The sequence below is a fragment of the Ischnura elegans genome, chromosome 7 (genome assembly GCF_921293095.1).
Source record: "Ischnura elegans chromosome 7, ioIscEleg1.1, whole genome shotgun sequence".
Lineage (NCBI taxonomy): Eukaryota > Metazoa > Arthropoda > Insecta > Odonata > Coenagrionidae > Ischnura > Ischnura elegans.
Window position 1 is genome coordinate 50056059 of NC_060252.1, and position 22810 is coordinate 50078868.

General features: G+C 37.9%; 1 protein-coding gene across 3 annotated transcripts; it reads right to left on the bottom strand.

Annotated features, from left to right (window-relative positions):
• Window positions 1-335: 335 nt before the first annotated feature.
• On the bottom strand, window positions 336-19939 carry LOC124162168 (methyl farnesoate epoxidase-like). 3 transcript variants are annotated; one of them, XM_046538593.1, is made up of 11 exons: window positions 19857-19939; window positions 19230-19368; window positions 11665-11780; window positions 8894-9130; window positions 8186-8364; window positions 3745-3993; window positions 2940-3054; window positions 2649-2829; window positions 2153-2279; window positions 1838-1979; window positions 336-1355 (listed from the first exon to the last, which is right to left on the bottom strand). In XM_046538593.1, exons 3-11 carry the CDS (start codon window positions 11753-11755, stop codon window positions 1174-1176), a joined length of 1503 nt encoding a protein of 500 aa, XP_046394549.1. In that variant the 5' UTR covers window positions 11756-11780; window positions 19230-19368; window positions 19857-19939; the 3' UTR covers window positions 336-1173. The 3 variants fall into 3 exon arrangements, with proteins under 3 accessions (XP_046394549.1, XP_046394547.1, XP_046394548.1); XM_046538591.1 differs by having other exon boundaries at window positions 11665-11798; XM_046538592.1 differs by lacking the exon at window positions 19857-19939 and having other exon boundaries at window positions 11665-11798; window positions 19230-19563.
• Between the last annotated feature and the right edge of the window lie 2871 nt (window positions 19940-22810).

Consider the following 22810-nt stretch of genomic DNA (forward strand, 5'->3'; position numbering starts at 1 on the left):
CCATATGTGAAGCTAATTTAAATGGCAAGTAAGAATTAAATCTGACAGTGAAGTGCGAGCACTGGGAATTTACATTCGACAGCCCTCAACTTCAATACTGGCCATTTTATTTTATTTTTATAGCGAGAAAGAAGCATTTTAATCGTAATTACATGTTTTATAAATTTCTTTGTCCTGAAGATTTTACGGAAAATAACCCTGGAGTAAGACAACACCCAATATTCTGAGACTAATTCAGTGTTGAAGCTTATCAGGATTTTTGTCCTGGCATCAGAATTTGCCGCAATTAGCTCATGGGCAGTATGCTCCCACTATTTTTTTCACCTCTACTAAAATGAACAAACTGAAAACTTCAATCAGCCTGTGGCAATTTTTTTATATCCTGTATGACCTGATATATCGGCCCTTACGGGCAAAAATGGTAAATGAGTTTAATTACAACGGCACTTTCTCTTAAGTCTTAGTTCAGCCACATTTAATTTTCGTTGTCCAACTCTGTAGGTCAATCGCTGAGATTCAGAATGTTCAAGAGAATTATGTAATTACATCATGGTATGACTAGCTATGGAATACCTGTAGTTATGTACATTGAAATGGTTTTATTCCTTTGGTTTCTACAGAGCAGGTGGTGCCTTTCAATTTTTATTCACTTTCCTGACAACAGTTTTCCCAGAGATGTAACTGACATCTTCAAGACCTCTCTGATAGCATGCCCTGTGTGGATGTTGGGCCTTTTGTTACTCTGCGGTAATTGGCCCTTCAAACTGAAGAACTATAAAATAATGACAATTAAATTGCTTCTTTCCCTGTATAAAAATAAAATTCAACCCCCAATGTTCAAGTTTATGGCTGCTGGATTTAAATTATTTTATATTTACAATATTAATAATTATATTGAGTCAAATTAAAACTAATGCCAGCCTATAGGCCAAAGGGTGTTGCACCATTTTGTCCTTTTGGAGTTTACTGACTTCCAAGAGCTGTCCAATCCTTGCACTTCAGCACTATTTAGTGCATGGGAATATGGGAAATGTATTATTTTTATTCACCTTCTCGGGAAAGTTTCAATACTCATTCTCCCCCTTCTCTTTCACTGTTGAATTGTTTTGGGTTTTCTCAGTCTCTGAAGATTATGTTCTTTGAACCTTCGCCACAACAAAATATGCATGCATTCTAGTTCCTTAATGAAACCTTCACTTGATATCTATTAACAGCCAGAGAAAAATTTCCTATGGGTTCATCTGATGGAACAGGATGTCCTTCTGGTACACTCAGGTTATAACGCTGAAATAAGGCTGTGAAGATGAGGAAGAGGTTGTTCCTGGCCATACCCTCTCCTGGACATCCTCTGTTACCTGAAAATGCAAAATATTCGATAATTGCAATGATCAACAAGAAAGCCATTAAGCTCAACCTAAGTAGTAAGGACGCCATTTAATTTTATTCTCTTAAGTTTAAAATTATTAATACAGCCCTTTATAAAAATACCATTACTAACACCATCATAAATTGTAACTAATAGCGTCATGGTCTGATAGTGGACCAACAGTGGTGTACCTGTAGTTATGTATGCATATTGAAATGGTATTGTTTTTTATGATTTTACCGAGCAGGTGATGTATTTCCAATTTTTGGGTTGGCAATGCACTGTTCACTTTTTTGCCAAGAGTTTTCTCAGAGATCTACAGGACATCTTCAGGTCAAACGTGATTACAATCGCAATATAAGCTGCCACTATACATATAATGGTCAAAAATTTTGTTCTATTACGATATTTAATCAAAGCTCCACTGAACATGCATATATTACTTGTCAGCTGCACAACCAAGCTTCTTACCAATACTCGTGGGAAGAAAGGCATTTGGACGAAATAATTTCCCATTGTCATCCAAAAATCGCTCAGGAGTGAAACTGAAAGGATCCCTCCAAACATTTGGGTCATGATGTAAATCATGCAGACCAAGTAGAACACGGGTATTCTAAAAGTAAAAACAACACAAATTTTTCTGTATACTTTAAAAATTATACCATGCAGTTGCTAGGGCATCGTAAAAATCATAAAGTAAAGCAAATTTTTCAGCCTGCTTAAAATATTTTTGTATGTACATATTAAGCAAATAAACCAACCAACTATTAAAACAAAAATGTTCACCTCAGGAATGTGGTATCCCCTTAGTGTCACGTACTCTTTGTTTGTGAATGGCTTATGTGGCACTGAGGAAACTGCTATGGCACTTAGACGGAGAATTTCACAAACTGTTGCCTCCAAATATGGAGCCCTATAATTGAAAAATTGGATGAATTGAAATTGATTCCATCAGTGAAAAGACTTTTCAGAACAATGCCATCGCATTTACATTTTCCACAAGAAAAATGCTGAAAATCTTCAGAAAATCTTTGAAAAAATTAAATAAGAGAACATACGTGAAGTTTTGAGCTACCAGAACTCTTCACTTTTGATACCAATAAATATTCTAATGGTACATGGTGTGTTCACATACATATACTCTGCCAATTTAAGTTTTGGCTAGCCAAGAAGCAATTTTTTTTGCAGTTAGACAAGAACTTGTAATACTGAGACCTAGTTATGGGCTAACCTTGTCCAAATTTAAAGTAATAAAAACTAGAGAATAGGACCTTTAACTTACTCCGTTCTGTCCTTTAAAGAAGGCAATCTATCCCTTCCTATATGCTCATCTATAACTCGTTGAAACTTTTTCTGAACTTCCGGAAATTTTATCATGTACAGAAGACCAAAAGTGAGACTGTTGAAGGTGGTATCTGTACCACCAATAAACATTTCAGCACATATCTCTCTCAGTTGCTTTTCTGAAATAATAGGAATAAAAGTCCTTCGGTTTGATTTTATTTTAATTGACGTGCATTACAGAACCATCTCATCACATTGGCTATGAATATGAAAATGGCCATTTACTCACCATTGAACAATGATTTGGGGTTGTCCTTCTGTCTCTCTATTTCATTATAGTAAATGTCTATAAAATCCCTTGGGCTTTCTGGGTCAATAGACTTTTTGTGAAATTCCATTTCGTCCTTCAAAAGATAGATGTGCTCTTTTCAGGTATTCAAAAATATGAGAACAGTGTGAACAAGTACTTGCATAATAAATTACATAGACATAAGGTTCTGTTGTGCCAGTAAAATTGTGGTATTATAGCTCTTATTAATTTAAAAAAATGATGTGTGAGTGAGCAAAGAAAAGGTAAATGGTTAAAATTTAACTTTAGAAAATCTTAGAAAAAATGAAGAAGAAAGAACGTTCATAAAATTTTGAGCTTAGGAAATATTTTCCATAACTTTTAAATTTTTGATGCCATTAAAAGTTCTAATGGTATGTAGTGCGTTCATAAAAATACACTCGGGTAATTTAATCTTAGATTAGTCATTGTCTTTCTTCAGGAACTAAAATATAAAGATCATATGATGTTGTATTAGGCCTAAATATCTAAATTCTAGTTAGTTAGTTGCTCAATTCCTGGAGAATTTTTCCCGGGAGATTTTTTTGCTGATTGAAGCTAAGTTCACTGCTGTTCACTCAGCAGAACCAAAATATGCCGCACTTGCATAATGTCAATTTAGATGTGATTATGTACTATGTATGTAGTAATATTATCATACAACGAAGCATTTGAAATAATACAATGCCTCATGTCCCTTTGCACACAACAATAACGACATGAAATAATGGATAAGAATTAAAGAAGAAATACTGGTTGATATTACCTCTATGAAACGAAATAATGGTGCAAAAGCCAAAGTCAATTTCTTTGTGGATGTCAAAAATGGGAGCATTTTCACCAAACGAGGATATGCTAGGAAGAGCCCTCCTTCTGGGTCATTCCCTTGGAAGAAGACACTCGCAGACTTGACTAGCTTCCTGAATTCGGGATCAGTGTGCTCATACCTTCTACCAGCTATCATGTGCCATAGAGTGTTGATGGCTACACAATCCAATATGTCATGGAAACATACCTGTAGGAAGAGAAGGTGGAACAATGCATTAAGTGGCATAATCTTAATAGACACCAATTTTTTTCTTTTAACTGATTGTGGCATAGTTTTGAAAATAAGGAGTCCCATATTTTTTTCCATTTTTCTAACCCTCACCTACTTCTTGAGTTATTTCCAACAAGAAGCTGAATGCAGCCTTTTAGTATACATATAAGTTTTAGACATCACAAGCTCATGCCTGATACATCATTGCTTCTCAGTCACCGTATGGTCTCACATGGTTCATCGTTAAAACGCAGGGGAAAAGACATGCACAGGTATGCAAAACAATCAGCGATATGTACATGACAGGAAACACACGAAGAGACTAGAAGCAGCAACATGGGAACACACCTGAGCCTTATGAGAAGTATAACAAGATTACAACATCTCTTATGTATCTTTGCAGCATCTAATGAGTAGATTATGCCTGTGGCATAGTTGGGAATTCCGTTCGGGGGATGGGGGGTCCAAAAACAGAGGGGAAAATTTTTGAAAAACAGGGTACTAAGTACAGGGTTTTAAATAGGGATGGGTCGAATAGCAGATTTCTCGAACTCAAATATCAAATTGGAATATTAAATCATGGCTTGAATATTCGATTATCTCACTTTTCGAATACCTACCTCGGATACTAGAATTGTGCAGAGCATAGTGAATGCTATTCTTCTATTTCACATGATGATTGTATAAATAATAAGGAATATATCAAATACATTTTAAAAAGCAGCTTTTGTATTCTGAACGAATTCCCCACGTTGATTGTTGTTGCTCTACTTCAGCTATTTTCGGTTGCACTTTTCCAAAGGTATCTGTTGTTGTTGGGTGACATTGCTAAGACAGACTTGTCATCCCTAAAGCCAATAAATTTTTTATCATCTCAACTTTATTTGAACCTTGAAATACACTGATTTTGAAGTGTGGATCAAGAATTGTGGCAAAAGTGAATAATTGTTCTTTTTCCAGAAATTCATACTGACTTTTAATGGAAAACTGCAAATCATTGACGAAACCTTGTAGATGAGTATGCAAAAACTACTTATAGTTTTTAGGAAATTAATAATGCTATTTACAGGGGAGAAAACTTAAGAACCTGTGACTGCACTTCCACTTGCAAGAAATGTTGCTTCTTCAAAAACATCCAGAACATTAATCGATTGCTTGTTAGCATCCCACTGTGGTGGTTTTATGTCTACATTGAAACTCAGGTTAGAGGCAGCTAATTTTATTTGTTGCTTCTGTTCCATCATTTTCTAGAGCGATTTCCATCTTGTGGGTTCATCCGGAATGAGCTTGGATTGAAATGTGGTGAAAATAATTTTTTGAATGTTTGTGTATTGATGGTATGTGTTCACTGTTCAGCCAGGGAATAGTTTGGGAGCAATAGATGAATGCGTGACATAAGGTACCCCAAAAGTCGATTTTTTGTTCCACCATTTTCAATTTTATTTAGGGGTTTTAGGGGAAATCGGGGGTTTTCAGAGTATTCCATTGATCATTTTCTGTCCCCCACACACAACGATATCTATCTATTCACCGCTTTAGACCGTTTTATTTCACCGTTTCACATGGATGCGGACGGTCCGCGCTACGCGTCCGGATAAGGTCCCACTGACATTAATGGAAGCTTACACCTGAGTGCAAACCATCCGCATGCTGAGGAGCCAACAGCGTGGCCCCTCCGGCCCATGGATCATCCGCGTACGTACGGGCCACTGACACAGGTTTTTATCCACGAATTTCATGGTCATCTTGCCTAAAACAGTGCTGCATGCACCAAACAGCTAGAGTCCTCTGCGTTATTTCTAGCCGACTACAAACGACGTGCGTGCGACAGTGTATGGCACGAAATTCAAAGTATTCGAGATCATACTTTAAGCATAATTATTCGAGATCTCGAATATCGAATACTTTCAAGTATTCGAGGTATTCTTTATGGCAAGGAAAAATAATCAAGTTACACACAATGTATAAGAATTTTTTATTTAAACTGATTGTACACGTATACAATACAATGCCATCTTATGATATTAAGAAAATTGCAATTGTAGTTCTGCAATTTTTGGCAATGTGAGTGGTCCTGCAAGGAGGGGCACACCCCTGTTCCCCCAATATGTATCCGTCACTGGGGGCCACCATGGTCTGACAGGAAATTGGTCTTCTCATATTTGAGATTAAATACTACATGCAACTATTGCTTTACAAAATGCTCTTTATTTTAATATAAAAGTTATTACTGTATAAATATTTATAAATATGTATTTATAAAATATTCAATAATATATTAGAATATAAAATTTATTAATATTTGAATTAAAATGTTGTCTATATCTAAATCCGCCTATGTTTGTAAAGTTATCTATACATCTCTTCGTGGATGTTACAAATAGGATATGTATCTATGTAATGTACAGTCAGAATATCCATCATGTAATAACAATTTGTTTTAGATACGTCAACCTTATGTATTTAGATAGCCGATGGATATTGTCATGGAAAAATACCTGAATTATTCAGATGCTTCTTTAAGGTAATGAGGCATGAATGATAACAACACGAGAAAATTCATGGTTGGAAGCTTTCGAAAAGAGGTTTTATAGAAGAATGATGTGGATAAAAATATGACACATGAATATTGGATGTGTACACATGGATGGGAAGAACTTGGGATGATAGCAAAACTAGAACAGGATATAATATTTACCATAAACATAAGGTGTAAGAATACTAATGCTCTTAGTTGACCAAATGATTTTTATGATGCACAATTAGTGAAATACTGGGAGTCTAAGGGCTCATGAAGCAGTCACCTTGGACAGGCTTTTTGCCCTTGAGGTTTTAAAGAAAGAATTTGGATTCATGTTATACAATGGACAGGAAGCAATTAACCCTTTCACTGCTGTTCAATCTCCGGAAACCTTCTCCTCACATGTGGCGAAAATGTTAAAATGCGTTTCCTGGGCCCATGGAGCAGGTACTTCCAGGATGGGTGTGGTACACCCTCCGAAGGGTCACTAATCCCCGACCCTATCCTCGACGAACTCACCCTCGCAGGACCGTCTCATCGGCCCTACCAGTGGGGGCCCTACCTCCGGAAAAGTGACCGCTCTGACTGCAATTTGAAAATCAATCAATCAATCCGATCATCGAAATATGATAGTTTTCATTGCACTCCTGCCAATCAAGCAATCAAGTACGTCTTTGAACCGTGTCTCTGCGATAAAAAATAACGATTTTGTTAACTTTACAACAAAACGTGGCTGCGGACCACCGGAAAATGGCCATTATATCAAAGTTAACAAAATCATTATTTTTCATCGCAGAAACACGGTTCAAAGACGTACTTGATTGCTTGATTGGCAGGAGTGCGATGAAAACAATCATATTGTGATGATCGGATTGATTGATTGATTTTCAAATTGCAGTCAGAGCGGCCACTTTACCGGAGGTAGGGCCCCCGCTGGTAGGGCCGATGAGACGGTCTTGCGTGGGTGAGTTCGTTGAGGAAAGGGTCCTGGATTAGTGGGTCCCTTCGAAGTGCTTCGGCGAAAGTGCTGACCGTATGGCAGGAAGGAAGAAAAAGTACGTCCACCGCAGTCTGCCGTGCGGACGTACTAGGTACGTCCACAGCAGTGAAAGGGTTAAACTTCTAGGCAGTGGTGGATACGTATGGGGGATGCAGAGAGCACGTGCCCCCCTTTGCGGGGCTGCCCACATTGGCGAACATTGTAGAACTGCAATTGTAACTTTTTTGTATCATAAGATAGCATTGTCTTGTATATGGGTGTAACTATAAATAAAACTATCTAAAACTTTGCATGTAACTTGATTATTTTTCAATACAATAAAATTTTAAGTACATATTTAGCTCGAAATATCTTTTGCACCCTCCCCTTGAGTTTTTTCTGCATGCATTACTGCTTCAAGGCAAGGAAATTTCATTAAAGATGTTGACTTATGTAAACCATGTATCAAAAGATAGTTTTTACTTGGATAGGAAGAATTTGAAGAGGAAAAAAGGAATACACAATGCAATATGCTATGGAAACATGGGGATATGGATTCAAGACTGCATTCCCAGGTTATAAAGCTTCGAATGAGCACTCTACCAACATAGCACGCTTGGTAACTCATCATCAAAATCTAGAGATTTTCAATTCTTTTCAACACTTACTGGATCAGGTAAACCATTTTTTATTCCACCCGCATCTCTTTCAATGTGCTCAAACATAGCTTGAATCTCCTCATGCGCAGTAGCTTCCACTTTCATTCTTCCCAATCCCAGGTCACGCAAATGTTGCAGAGTGAATCTTCGCTGCACCTTCCAGACCTCTCCATCAATATTAACAATTCCTGCATCAAATTATGGTAAAAAAAAATGAAAAACATTTGTAACGGATTATTGCGTAAAAGTAAAAAGTACTTGAATGGGAATAGTTCCCGATCCCATCCATTTCTAGTACTTTTTCAAGGTACAACAGTACGTGGGAAATTGGGAAATGCAATCGTCATGTCTAAATTTTTTGTTGTAGCATTTATTTCGTAGCATAGTCTATTTTCATGAAAACAGTATTATGAATCATGATAAAACTAAAGCTTAGTCCGTGCTGTGGGAGGAATCTACTAATGACTGGAATTGAGAGAAGGAAATTCCTGTGGATAAAAATTTAAAAATAGCCTTATGATGTACTGAAAAGAAACATTTAAATGTGTATATGTAGTAGTACTTTGTAGTAAGTTTTATAGATGATATAGTTTTCCTTATACATACATAGTATGGCTTTTTTTGGATACACTATATTGAAAATTTCAATTCTTGAAATGAGTTTTATAAATAATATTGCAATATATTTACAAAATGATTCTTAGTGGAAATACATACCTAATTTTTCTCCTTTGTTCACTTGAGTGAGGACGATGTTTCCTTGGCGACCAGAGAAGTCATCTCTAAAACAAACTTCACGAATTGCATCCACTCCACAAACTATTATCAAGGGATTATTTCCAATAAAAAGACCAACGATGTCTCCATATTTTTTCCGCATTCGGCTAATGTTCACCCTTTGACCTCCAAGTCTCAGTTGATAGAGATTTCCCACAATCGGCCATTTAGGAGGACCTGAAATAGAATAAGAAATTTCACCCAATAGTTTTAACATTTTTCCGAGTTTAAAAATTATAAAGATGTATAAAAATAATTAGATATTGAATAGTATTTATTTATTTCCCATTTCCCCGCACATTGGGGCACATTGTGGCCTTTACAATGGGTTTTTCAACATCAACAACTCACAACACAAGCATCCATGCCCTGATTAAATTAAAGAAGAAGAACTTTGTGCTTTCACATTAATATTTATTCACGACCATGGTTTCAACGTTAGACGTCATCATCAGGTGAACTCTACAGAGGTCCATCACATCCTTTTATACCAGGCTAGGAGGGGTAGGGAGGAAGGTAATTAGGTTGAACGGATTGGTCAACAGAGAAGAGGGTGGGGGAAAAAAACTTGGTCATAAGAACATGAAAGAAGTTAGGGGGAGGAGGCTCCCTTAGGGAGGGTCTGAGTCTTTTTTTCCCCCTCCCTCTTCTCTGTTGACCAATCCGTTCAACCTAATTACCTTCCTCCCTACCCCTCCTAGCCTGGTATAAAAGGATGTGATGGACCTCTGTAGAGTTCACCTGATGATGACGTCTAACGTTGAAACCATGGTCGTGAATAAATATTAATGTGAAAGCACTAAGTTCTTCTTTTTTAATTTAATTATGAATCGCTTTCACCAAGTTACGCCTCAAACAATCAATCCATGCCCTGGTTAGGGATCACCTACCCAGGCGGGATTCGAACCCATTACCTCTGGATTGGCATGCGAGGACTTTACCCCACCGCCACCAAGGCTTTAAATTTCCCTTTTTCCTGAGTTATAGTCTGAATAATTTTTAATTCCCTGAATTTATATCATTCGTATTTTTATGAGATCATTCTATGGAAAAATAAAGCAAGGTGTAAGGTGAAATAGTCAAATAGCAGAAGTGTTAGAAGAAATAAAATGAAGTAATGTCAAGTTAGCATTTCCACATGCCAGCAGTTCAGAATTGCAACAAATTGCCCACCTCACCGCTGAAATGCTCAGCTCGTTCAACCATGATTTTCATCTTTTTGTTGAGCCTCTAGAGTTTTCCCAAGCTATGTATAATCTTGGCTGATCAGACGTCAGAAGAACTGTTAACACAGTTATTTTAAATAAGGTAGTTTCCGTCATCGAAGAAAACGAAAGGCATTGATTGCGATTTGCTACCCACCATTAGTGTATTCATAAAATACAAATTATTTGGTTTTAGAAATCCCAGTTTAGATGAATGTTAATGGTCAATTTTAACCTCATTTGAAAAAGGCCAGATTGGCGCCCATGCAATGCCACTCCACGTGATATCACAGGGACCTAGATGCTATACGAGTAGTCAGGAGTTTTACATAGCCTGAGATTACGAATGCATGTATGAGGCACCAAGCTCAGGGAAACATCTCTTAATAATCACCTATTAAAATTGCCTAAGGTCGGCAAGTTTCCTTTGTTTGATAGGGTATTAATAATCCTTATCTAAGCCAAGCACTACGTGCTAGGAGGGCACTCTTCTACCTGCAAACAGCCTGCATCGCAGCGGCCTTCATAGCTTTATACCAAGGTGACCTCACACGGCGGCAGTGACGTCACACGGGCTTTTTCCAGCATTCATACTTAGCTGTCACGTTTTTGCGCACTTGAAAATTTTCACTTTTCATTTTCAAAAATAGATATCGTCATTTAAAAATCTAAAAGTGTGAAATACGTACTCCAGGAGTAATAATCTTTCAATTTAGGCAAAAAATAATAGTATTGTATATTTGTATTTGATAGCATGAATTTGCATTAAAAATTTGTTAAAATCGGCAATCTGTTAAAGTGGTGAATAGAACATCATCAATTCTTTCAGAAAGTGCTACTATGAACTATCTCTACCCTGAAAACGTGGAGCTTATTTGAATGATCCTCGGAAAGTAATGTGGGACCATGCCCTCGAAGAAGCAGATATGGCAGCAAAGTAGGAGAGGTGCTTGAAGTCATGATCAAAACTCTCGAAGAGACTTATCAGCAGCATTACCAGCATGCAAGAAAGGGAAAAAAAGAGGATGGGGGAGATGAAGAATAAGGCTGTAATGAATGTAGGGACCTAGAATGTAAGGACAATCAATGATTAGCTAGAAAATATAAATAGGGAGAATGCCTCCAATTCAGGCTGGCTGGTCTTGGGACAGTGCAAGGTGAGATAAAGAGATAGTGGGGACTAATGGAAAGATGGGTACAGTGTTAAAAATATAGTGATGGGAGGAAGGTTGATGAGGAGTAATAAAATATAATTTAAGAATATGTAATAATAATGCATGATTTAGAATGACATTCAGACCGAATCTCTTCATTTGAAAACTTCAAGTAATAGGTAATCATGAAGCAAAACATTTACACTTCTGAAAATTACGGGGCCCTGTTAATTGTCAATAAAAATCTCTTGAAATATCACACATTATTATTATTTGAAAACCTCACTGCCATTCCAATTTGAACACAAAGCCCTCAGGACTTGTGGACTCATGTTATTGAGGACTGACTTACCAGGTGGGAAATTAGGGGGCTTTTTCATCATTAACCAGAGTATCAAAGCCAGGACTGTGAACAGTAGGATGACATCCATACCAATTGCCATTGTTGAGGAGGTTCTTCAAATACAGCTACAAAAGAGTATTTTGCTGAAATAGAGTCAGAAACTTATCCATTACCAAGAATCCTATCTTCACCCTAGAATTAAATTTACAAATGTCTACCAAAATTTAAAGTCAGAGAAGTATCAAAGCAAGAAAAATATTTCCTTCCTCATAATCAAAGTATCATCATTTAGGATTCAAAAATTGAAAAGGTATCAATGCAAGTTTACTATGGAGAATAATATGAGTTTAGTGGCCTAATAGGTATAACTTGCACATACGTACTAGGACACAGACCAGAGAATTCTAGACTGAAAATACAAGATATGGTATGGACATAGGAAAATTTAGGGGAGGGCCAGGGGGCACATGCCCCTTCCCCCCACTGGCTTAAAAGAGAGACAAGATTTCTAATACAGTTATCATTACATTTGTTTTTTTTTGTATAACATAGCATCAATCATTTAATATCATATTATTAACTTTCATATTAAAATAAAGAAAATATTTTGTATATCAATTGTTGTATGTTGTTTTTTATCTATAATATGAGAAGATTATTAGCCTGTCAGACCCTTCTGCCCCCCAGAAAAAATCCTGGATCCATCCTTGCCTATGGATCTTATCTTTCAGTAGTTTATACAACTTAATTCTTTCATAAAACCTATTGCATCACTCACAACAGCAAATCAGCCACCCTTCCAATTTATACCAGAATTCATGAAGTGGTAAGGTAATTCACCTACCACACCAAAAGTGGGGACACCGGGGGTGGGCCAGGGCCCATCCAACTTTTTTCAGCCCACACTCTGATTGCCTAAATAGTACTGATAAATTTCAGAATCGAAGTCCAAAGCTAAACCTTATTTTATAAAATTAAAATAAATTGTTTACAGTTACAGGCATATGGAAAACCACTCTGTTTATTTGCTGAGAAATATTGTAATGGCCTTTTTGCCATTTTACTTAATTGGATTGATATTACTAATGGAATAGTGTAAGGATTAATAAAATATCCCTCAGAAAGCCGTAAAACTCACCATTTTGAACCGTTTATCTTAAAATTCTACAATTTATTAATCTCGCACCTACTGCTTATCCTGGTGGATATTCCATACCCCCACACCCCGGTATTAGTTGCACCTAAACCCTCCCCCAGCCTTAATTCCTTGCTGCGCCCCTGTGAAGGACTATTAGCCTAATATCGCACACAGCGAAAGAGGTACTAAGAATATTGTGCAGACAAATGGAGGCGAGGGAAAACGAGTATTTGAACGAAGATCAGTTTGGTTTAAGTCTACTCGTGGTGCTATAGTGATGAAGTGGTTCCTGGTGGAGAGGAACCTAGAACATGACTAGGACGTGTATGCCTGCTTTGTGGATATTGAAAAAGCATTTGATTGCGTGGATTGTGTAAAGTTCATGGTTATTATCAAGAAAATAGGTGTAGATTGTAAGGATTGGCGATTGATTCATAATCTGTATATATTGCCCAGACTGCGCAAGTAAGGGTAGCAGGCAGAGGAAGAAGGAGAGGATGGGCATTGGGCAAGCATTGACTAAGGAGTGAGACAAGGGTTTTTAACTTTAATGCTGAGGAGATGGTAAGAGAAGTATAGGATGAGTCGGAAGCTGAAGTAAAAGTGGGAGGAATGATGTTTAAATCAGTGAGGTTCGTGAAGGATCAGGTGTTGATTGGCATAGTCAGCGAGGGGGATTCAGGCTCTAGTGGATACGTTAGACAAGCGATCCAAGGAGTATGGTATGAAGACTAATCACAAGAAGACCAAAGTTATGCCGTTTTGTAAAGCATCATGAACTAGGAATGTGAGATTCAAGGCAAAAGTTGGTGGGGAAAAACTTGAGCAGGTAGATTAATTCAACTGTTTGGGTAGCTTATTAGAGAGAAATGGATACAGCAGCAATGACATCATGATGAGAGTAGTAATATACCACTTCATTATCTTTCGGAATGCTATCAGTGCTTTCGATCTATCAATGGGAAGCAGACAAACGGAGCAAGTCATTGATGCCCTTCGTTAATCTCTGATAGCAATGAGTACACTCACTTAGACATTGTCTGCACAGTTTTCTGTTGACAATACAGGATTTGATAAGGTCACAAATGACAAAACGACTTCGTTTTCTTCCGCAGATTTATTTTTTTTGTTTAGCATGTTTCAACCTCAAGAGGTCATTTTTAAGTATTAGAAAACGACCTCTTGAGGTTGAAACATGCTGTACAAAAAAAATAAATCCATGGAAGAAAACGAAGTCGTTTTGTCATTTGTGAACTTCAGCTTCCACAAATTTGAGCTGGAAACATTGAACGTATTTGATAAGGTCTTGAAGAATAAAAAACCACAATTAATTGAATGCGCCACTTGAATTTAATTAATTTAATTTAATTCAAGTGCCTAGAATACAGTAGATGGTGTTTTCAAACGTTCAAGCATAGGAAGTCTGTAGAGCCAGCATGATCTGTAATGAGGACCAAAATGAGTGGTCGGTCTCCAAACAAGCATCCGTGCTTACAAAACTTTAGTCTGAGGAGATCGCAAGAGGCTCCATAGGTATTTGGAGGAAACGACCGACAGCTTTGATTATTTTCGCCGTGTGGAAGGGTAAGGAAATCGCTGAACCTGAAATCACCAGCAGATACAGAAAATAATATCTCGAGGTATCCAAAGTTATTTACTCAGTTTTTTGTTATTTTTTGCAGAGAAACCCAGACGCATTAAACCTATCCCGCTCAATACCTCGCAAATGAAGATGTGGATCTTCCGGGCTTTACTCCGCGTTGGCCCATACTTATTCTAAACGACAGTTTTGCCGGCGTTGCAGTCGGCTTCTTCAGGTTTCCTCGGACGGCTAGGATATAAAAGGCGGATAAGTTGCTGCGTATTTTTTCAATTTTCTTCACTTCAGTGACCTGGAGAAGACGACTATAACGCCGGCGAAACTGTCGCACGGAAGAAATATGGATCGAAACGGGGTAAAGCCCGGAAGATCTGCATCTTCAATTACATCAATCAGCGGAAATCTTCATAAGGATCCCATATCCAGCAGTTTGCCCTTGACAGTGCTTCATTGTTTGTGTTAGTGACCCTATGGGGGGTTTCGACCACCTTCTCCACAGCTCAATCTTTTTTTCTCGAATCATGAGGGCGACAAACCTGTCAACAGACAAATATAGTGTTCCCCTCTACCTCAGGAACATAAGCCATTGGAACCAATAAGTTATTGAAATGGCACTCATAACATCTAGGGGACTAATGCGTAAAGGCCGTTTTACACGGTACACGGATCGCAATCTGACGTACGCGCGAAGGCGCATTCAAAATTACGTCGTGTAAAGCGGTGAATTGCTAGAACACATGCGAGAATGAGTGGATGCGAGACGGCAAAATAGCCCCTGTTCTAATTTCGTTCATGCATTCGCGCAATTCCACGCCATTTTAGAAATTAATGCAGCTCTAACCTGCGCAATTCCGTGCCCCGTGTAAAACGGCCTTAAGAGCAAGACGTTTATGTTGTTGAATTGAGGAGGTGGAAAGCTTCATTTTCATTTGATTTGTCGTTCCCCTAATGTACCTTTGATGGACCCCGAGCGCTCGCAATGTTTTATTTGACACCAATCTACTTGATATTACCATGCAAGTTTTCAAACCGACATATTGCTCCTAGAGAATTGGTAAATATCCCTGAGAAAAGATTTATGTGGAGATTTTCTCGAGACGGGAGAAGCAGCAGTGAACAGAGGGGTGAGCCCAATTTAGAGGGCCGCTAACATTCTTGAGGTTTAGGGGAGGGCAAGCAGCGAAATATGGGGCGCGCCGAGGCAGTAGAAACTCAAAAAACGTATAGATGGGACGCGGTTGGCGAAACAACCATGAAAGCTGTGGTTTGATTTAATCCACCGTTCTATTCATTGACCCTGCATGGACCCAAGAGCGACTACACCCATATTTCCTCATTCTTGGTAGTAACATCGACCGACTTGATTTCTCATCAGTTTCATGTGGTTTGACGGCATTGCGGAAAAAGGATGGTAGCAAGTTCAGCTCGTAGTGAATTCACCTTCGGCAGAGCTTTAAGAGAGTAATTTAACTAGTTGACTGTTTTCATCTATACTAGTTATATCTCGCTTATTTCCAAAAAAACATTATTACTATCTTTAAAGCGAACATGAACTGCAATGAGTGCCATTCTAAGTGGCCAAAAATTTTAATCCCGCGTGAAATTTGAAATTTCACTTCTATTTGCGGCAAAGTCCGCTTTTATTTGTACCTTATCAGTGGCGCCGACTCCATGGGGCTTGAGGGGGCCGAGCCCCCTCAAAAATTCTTTATGGGAGGAGAAATAGATGTGTCAGGCTTGTTGATTTTCCCCAAAATGTCGAGTTATCAAGAGTCGAGTTTTCAGGGTTCTAATGTAGATCGTATGACTCTTATAAAATGCTAAAAAAAAAAAACTTTAAAACTCATTATTTATAAAATCTCCCGGGGGAAGACCCCCGTAAGCCCCCATATGAGACCCCCAATATTTTTTTATAAATCGGCACCCCTGTAACTTATATTAAGTAGTTATGTCCAGCCTATTTCCTAAGGCATTATTCTTATGTGAAGGAAAAATAAAGGGTGTAACAAATATGGTATGGGTAACGCTCGCACGACCAAAATTTAATCGTTCCTGACGGAGGGTCAAGATAGAGGCTCCCACACACCTGCGAGGCCGCGGTGGCGGCTGCGGGCATACTGGCAGCTCCCCACAGAACTGTGCTCAAGCTAAGCAATCGCGCATCCAAACTGTTTGACCAGCATGCTAGGGTTCGCAGATGACAACGAAAACCCAAGCGGAGAGCACGTTCGTTCAGAAAGGTATTTGAGTTTTTATTTCTGCGGATTGTGATTCGGTGATGGACGCGACAGCTGATTCAGAAGAGGAAGCCATTATTCTGGCAGCTTTAGAAGACGATCAGAGAAATAGTTAAATTACTCTCCACACGTTTCCATAGAGTATTTTAATATTTTTGTACATTTACCTATATTTCTATATGGAAAATTTTCGAAGAAAAAGGCACCGGATTAACATTTTTTATATTTTTGTACTTGTATATTTCTGTATGGAAATTTTTCAGAAAAAGGCGCCGAATATGGATATATGACATTAATATCTCCTGAGGGGAAGAAGGAGAATTCCATTCACTCTATTTCCAACTGAGGGTACACGAGGAGCACTTCTATTTGCAGAGCAGAATGAACTGGGAGTGCTTTGATCATTTGCTGGAAGGCGTCAGATATGATGTTCGGAAGCAACATACAAAGTATAGAATGCATAGTGGACCAGAGGAGCCCTTGCTGTTGCATTGGGGTAAAATAACTTTTGATTCCAATGACGATTCTCACGATAGCAATATTCTCTTATCATTTTTGATTCCGCAAATTAAAACACATTAACCAATAGTGCATGACTCAGACGAGAAAGTAAAAGAGAGGTGCTATTTCACATTTTTCCGGGAACACCTTGCATATCCAGCGAGTATATGGGATCCGGTGTAGAAAGGTTAAATCCGTAAAATGAATAAAATACAAAGAAAAGCTGCACGATCCGTCAAAAACAGCTACGGGCGTACAGAGAGCGTTACACAGATGTTAAACGAACTAGGTTGGGAACCGCTAGAGACTTAGACGATACGCGCTAGGCTTAGATTGCTTGAGCAATTGAGAATGGGTATATCTTTAAGAGTGACACGGAGGAAATTATATTAGAACCCAATTTCATATCGATGGCTAAGTTCTGTACCTCAAAATTTGGCCGGTCTTGAGTTAATACTGTTGATAAAAAATAAAATTCAAGCTAAAAACAACTCTTTGTGTGCAAATGTATGCTTCTTTTCATTTTTATGTATTTTTGGTTTTTAATTTCCATTAAAATTATACACAATTAAAAAATAAATCATTTTTTATCTCCTGAAAAGTTGCTATTTTTGAGATACGTGTTGTTAGACAGCGTTACACAGATGCCATAACTTTAGAACTTAGATTAGAACTTAGCCATAGATTTGCAGGTCTGACACAAACCATCAATTACGAGAGATAGTTCGACGAACGGATAGGTATGGGAATTCGTTTTTCACAAGTACTATGAAAGACTTTAATAACTGATTGGCGTGATATCGTTAAAGCATTTCCTGTGTGTGTAAAGTGTATGTGTAAACGGCTGGTTTTCTAACATCCCCTGCCACACCCTTATTGATATGGCTTGCGGGGTAGTGTGAAGATGTAGATGAAAATTATATTGCATAGTATGGGAGGAACTTAATTTCAATTAGGTTCCACTCAATAAGTCTAATTGTAAGTAAGTTAAGGTAAGTCTAAGTTTTCCCTATTACCAAGGAATTTCTTACTTTGCCGGAAATCGATAAAATTTAATGAAAAAAATTACCCACTCGTAGTATGCATTGATATTAATTAATGAAATTCATTTTTGGGTACCCAAAAATGTTCTCATTTATCGGAAAAATATCAATAACGGCTTAAATTTGAATAGAAACCTCTAGAAGCAAAACAGAAATTTCCATTTTCAAGGTGGAGCTAAGAAATTCGAGGACACAAAAAATTTTCCATTTAATTATGCATAGGTGATTGTGAGAGAGATTTGCCTTCCAAGGATAAAAAATAGTTTACCCGAAAACGTCTATTTTCGTGAAATCTTTGGTTCTAATCTAGAGGAAGGGAATAACTTCCGCATTATAGGTGAAATCTTTTTGTTAGGAGTTATTCTCGGACGAAGAATTGAGTAAGATAATCCAAACCAGTATTATACAACCAAATGCAGTATCATCTAATCCATTACAACTTTATCCGACCCGAAACAATATAAACCAACTCATTCCAGCATAAAAAACTCACCTTTACGTACACCAAACGTATTATAAGCGATTATCCGGCATAATCCAACATAATCTAATCCACGCTAGAATTATCTGACTCGCTATTTACACATTGGCGACAGTAGGAGTTGATAAAGTTGCTTATTAATTATACAATTAAAGATAGATTATTCACTTGGAATTTGAAATTTTTTAAAAGTCTACCGGGACTAGTCACGGTGATAACTTTTACGGGAGTCACCCGCAATGCAAAAATTGTGCGAAAAATCCACAATTTTTAACTTATATTACAGGAATCCCGTTCAAGGCGAATGATTTTTTCCCTGTGGATTTTTCGGACAAATTGAAATGTTTTATTGACTTAATGCTTTCATTGTTCCGTTAACATGCATGGATCAGCAATACTTAAGATAAATTACAAAATTCGTTACAAAATTCAATATAATATTCTATATCAAAAAGATTAATTATGAGCAAAATTATTTAGGTGATAAAAAAAATAGAACGACGAAATAACTCGACTGAACGGAGTTTACAATTTGCTTACAGAGGGCACAGAAGGTACTTTTAAAAATACGTACCTACTCGCCTTCCCCGCCAAATAGATTCTAATGGCGACGATCCTATAGCAAGCGACAGAATACCTTTGCAAAAGAAGTTGGAAATTCAGCTCCTGCTTATCTTCTTATATCATTTCGCGTAAGAGAGAGGGGATGTAGACTGTGCGTAGGAGATATAGAAGATTAAATTAGGGTCAAAATTCAATGAAACGGGAATTGCCACTGGGAATGCAGACGGTATTTGATGGGATACCAGACAGTCGGAATGCGGGAATTATCATTATGAGGAATGCTATTGATTACTACAGCAAGCGATAATGATTCAATGCGAAGTACTTTTTTAAATGGAGTGCTGAAAAGAACAAGCGATTTATAAAAATTGGAACAAAATGTTAAAAATTGAATTTAAAAATTTAACTAAATACAAAAAAAATACGAAATGTGTAATTCATTATCGTTGGCAACAGAAAGAATAAGTTCAAGTTAAGGTAAATTTGGAAATAAAATCTTTTATTCGCTTGTTTTTCTGAGGACTAAATCAGCCATTTACTGGGAGGAGAATTTGAAAGCGTTAATATGACGCAGTGTTAAACGTGAAACTACTACACTTATTACACTGTTATTACATGTATCAATTGTACTTATTACACTGTGCTGACGGGCGTAATAACCTAGAGGAAATCCTTGTGAGAACTCGTTTTATTGCAGGGAGCGAAAAACAGAGTAACAGTCTCGTAACAGTACAACACGACAACTCCCCGCTCCGCCGTCAGCCCGCCGTATTTATACACGTCGGCCGACTCCCCGGGATGAAGGTCGCCCTGTTCGGCCAACAGAGCTCGAACTCGCCACATCTCTCCTTCTGAAAAAAAACAAATAAAATGTGTGGCGGCAAAAATGCCGTTACTGTATTTGCAGTCTTTGTGGAGGACGAACGATCCGCCCGTATCTCGTTCGGTACTCTTGGGCGGCTCCGTCTGCTCTCTCCGGCTGGAACTCTTTTTCGCGAGGGTCTGCGAACGACCTCGAACTTAGCATCGGGTTCCCCCTCCAATTCTGCTGGTGCCCAAGCCGGAGTCAACGCTGCTCTATTTCTTCTCACGACTCCATGGCCGGTCTCAAGAAGATATGATCAAGGATGACCTGACTCTCCAATGATCGTTCCATACTCCTGGCGGTCTTTCACCCGCTCTGTCACCCGTTGCCGGTGAGGGCAGCTCTCGGGCGCGATGCCGTCGTTGTAATGTCTCTCTGTGACGAAGTGGTTCTTGCGCCGGAAGGCTTCGAGGTCGGGTCGGAAAAGATTAGCTATGCATGACAAGCCGAAAGAGAATCCATCCGGCCGTAATGGCCGCATAGCAACGGGTAAACTGTAATACAAACAGAGTCCATTAAGATATTATTATTTTGTAATGAATGAAATTTGCATGCATTATATATTTTGTCTACTCATAGATGCAAGCGGTGAAGTTTTCTACACAAGAGCTGAGATTTTGAAATGTAGAGAGGCCATTCCCGAGGCTCCCACCCTGTCGTGAATGAAGTGCTCGAAAAGGTTATTTCCGTTCAACTGAGGTGTACTTATTTGATTCCGTAATGCCAATTTAGTACTTTTTTCACTCTCTTCGCGCAATAAACCATATTCTTTTTTATTTTGTTTTTGAAAGTTAAAATTACCTCCTCAATGCAGTATTTTCTTTCTTTGTGTATTGGAAAATGGGACATGCAAACTTAAGAGCAAATCTTTATTTTTCTATTAAGCATGAAAGTTTTTTCGAAGATATTGCTAAAATAATTTTGCAAATTTTATATCAGATTTTTTCTGACCACTAGGATTATTAACGTGAACTTTTTATTTTTATTATTTCAAATTTTTAAATTTTATCCATTTTTACAACTAATCAAGTTACTTTTCAAATTCTAAAAGATATAAAATTGAAAAAAAAATCAAAAAATCGAAAATATTCAAAACTTAATATTGGATTTCATTAAAGCAGTCTCCAAAACATATATATGAATATTTTAGGGTTGTTAGTAAAAGTTTTTGACTTTTGTCCGTCTAAAGTGGGGTTTGGTCCCACTGTGCGGCGTCGGCAATAAAGGTTAAATTAAACTCTTACCGAAAGGCTCCAAGGGGACCACGGCTTAAGGTCCCATCCGACGGACGGAGTGTTGCGCTTGAAATGTCCACCACGAAACACTCAAGCACGGATCGGGCAGTCTCTGAAAATTCTCTGCCACCTCCAAGATTTGAATTCGAGACCACGTGGTGGGAAACCAACACTCTAACCACCACACCAACTCTGCATAGAATTTCTAGAATTTATATGGCTTACCGCCAATTTCAATGTGACATGAAGATATTATTTTGTATATAAATTTTGACTTTGAGTACTGCGCTCGGACCGCAAGTTTTGGGAAAACTCTACGAAACGCACACATTACGAAGTAAGGCCATTATTCTCAAGAGCTGCTTGTGAGCTGCAAGACTGCATTACTGTTGTTTTCTGCATCAAAACATTTCGTCGAGGACTCGACTTTTTGTTGTAAGTGATAGTTTATTTTCAGTTAAGTTTTAAGTCACCACTTTTTCTTCGGATGCTAAAAATAACGGAAAATAGCAAGTTCCGTTTTATCTACGTTTCGCGATACTTTACCGTTGATTCAATTTTGATGGATTTTACGTATACCCAAAAAGTCGACGTAAAAGGATATACTCTCCCAATATTGATTTAAATGAGTAGTAGTCGTGAAATTGGTTTAAAAAAACAAAAACGTCCAAAAATGAAGGAAAAGAATATAAAAAGATGAAACAGATGGACTGAACGATTAATGAGGACGTGCTAAGAAGAGTGGGAGAAATAATAGTCCGATGAGGACCTTAAGACTGTGACAGTATATTCGGCCATCTAATGAGACATAATAGCCTCTTGAAGTCAATCATCGAGGAAAGAGCAAACATGGGCTTCGGATAAAATATATTGAACGGGAAATTATGAATGAGAAAAAGAAGAAATACGTTAGTATGAAACGATTAGCTCATAAGAGAATGCGGTGGAGATCGGTGTCAAACGAATGATTATTGGATTAAAGGCAGATGATGTAATAGCAATGGGAGATTGTAAGAAATACTTCGAACATTTTATTTACGTTTCAGATAAGATAAGTAAGCACCGTAATCTGGATTTGTTTCATGAAACATTCGCGAGGGCATGGCCGGAGTATTTACTTATGCTCATTCATGTAATTATTATTCGTGAGAGGCGTCTTGGAAGTCGCTGTGTATCGTATGGCACGATAAAATAACATACAATTGGCTTTGTTATTAAAGTATTGTATCGAGTAAGGCACGAGGGCACAATCATTCTTTAGAAAAAGGTATAAAAACAAATTACATTGGGTCATTTTTTATATTTCTCATTATAGTCTCCTTTCAGCTCTATACATTTTTTTAGGCATTTTTCCATGCATTTAAGCCGTCCAAAAATAGAATTTCGGCATATCCTCAAAATAGGCACTATTCTGCGTGAGGACCCCCCTCCTTAGACCTAACCTAAAACGTAGAGGTAAGGTTTTCGAGATTTGAAGTAAGAAAAAGTCAC

Bases quoted from the DNA above. Each gene is read 5' to 3' on its own strand.
- LOC124162168 (XM_046538593.1), bottom strand. From the start codon at position 11,755: ATGGCAATTGGTATGGATGTCATCCTACTGTTCACAGTCCTGGCTTTG. The intron at 3,994-8,185 runs GTAAGTGTTGAA...CTCTTCCTACAG, and splicing joins AAAATGGTTTACCTGATCCA to GTATGTTTCCATGACATATT. The intron at 2,830-2,939 runs GTGAGTAAATGG...CTATTATTTCAG, and splicing joins CCCCAAATCATTGTTCAATG to AAAAGCAACTGAGAGAGATA.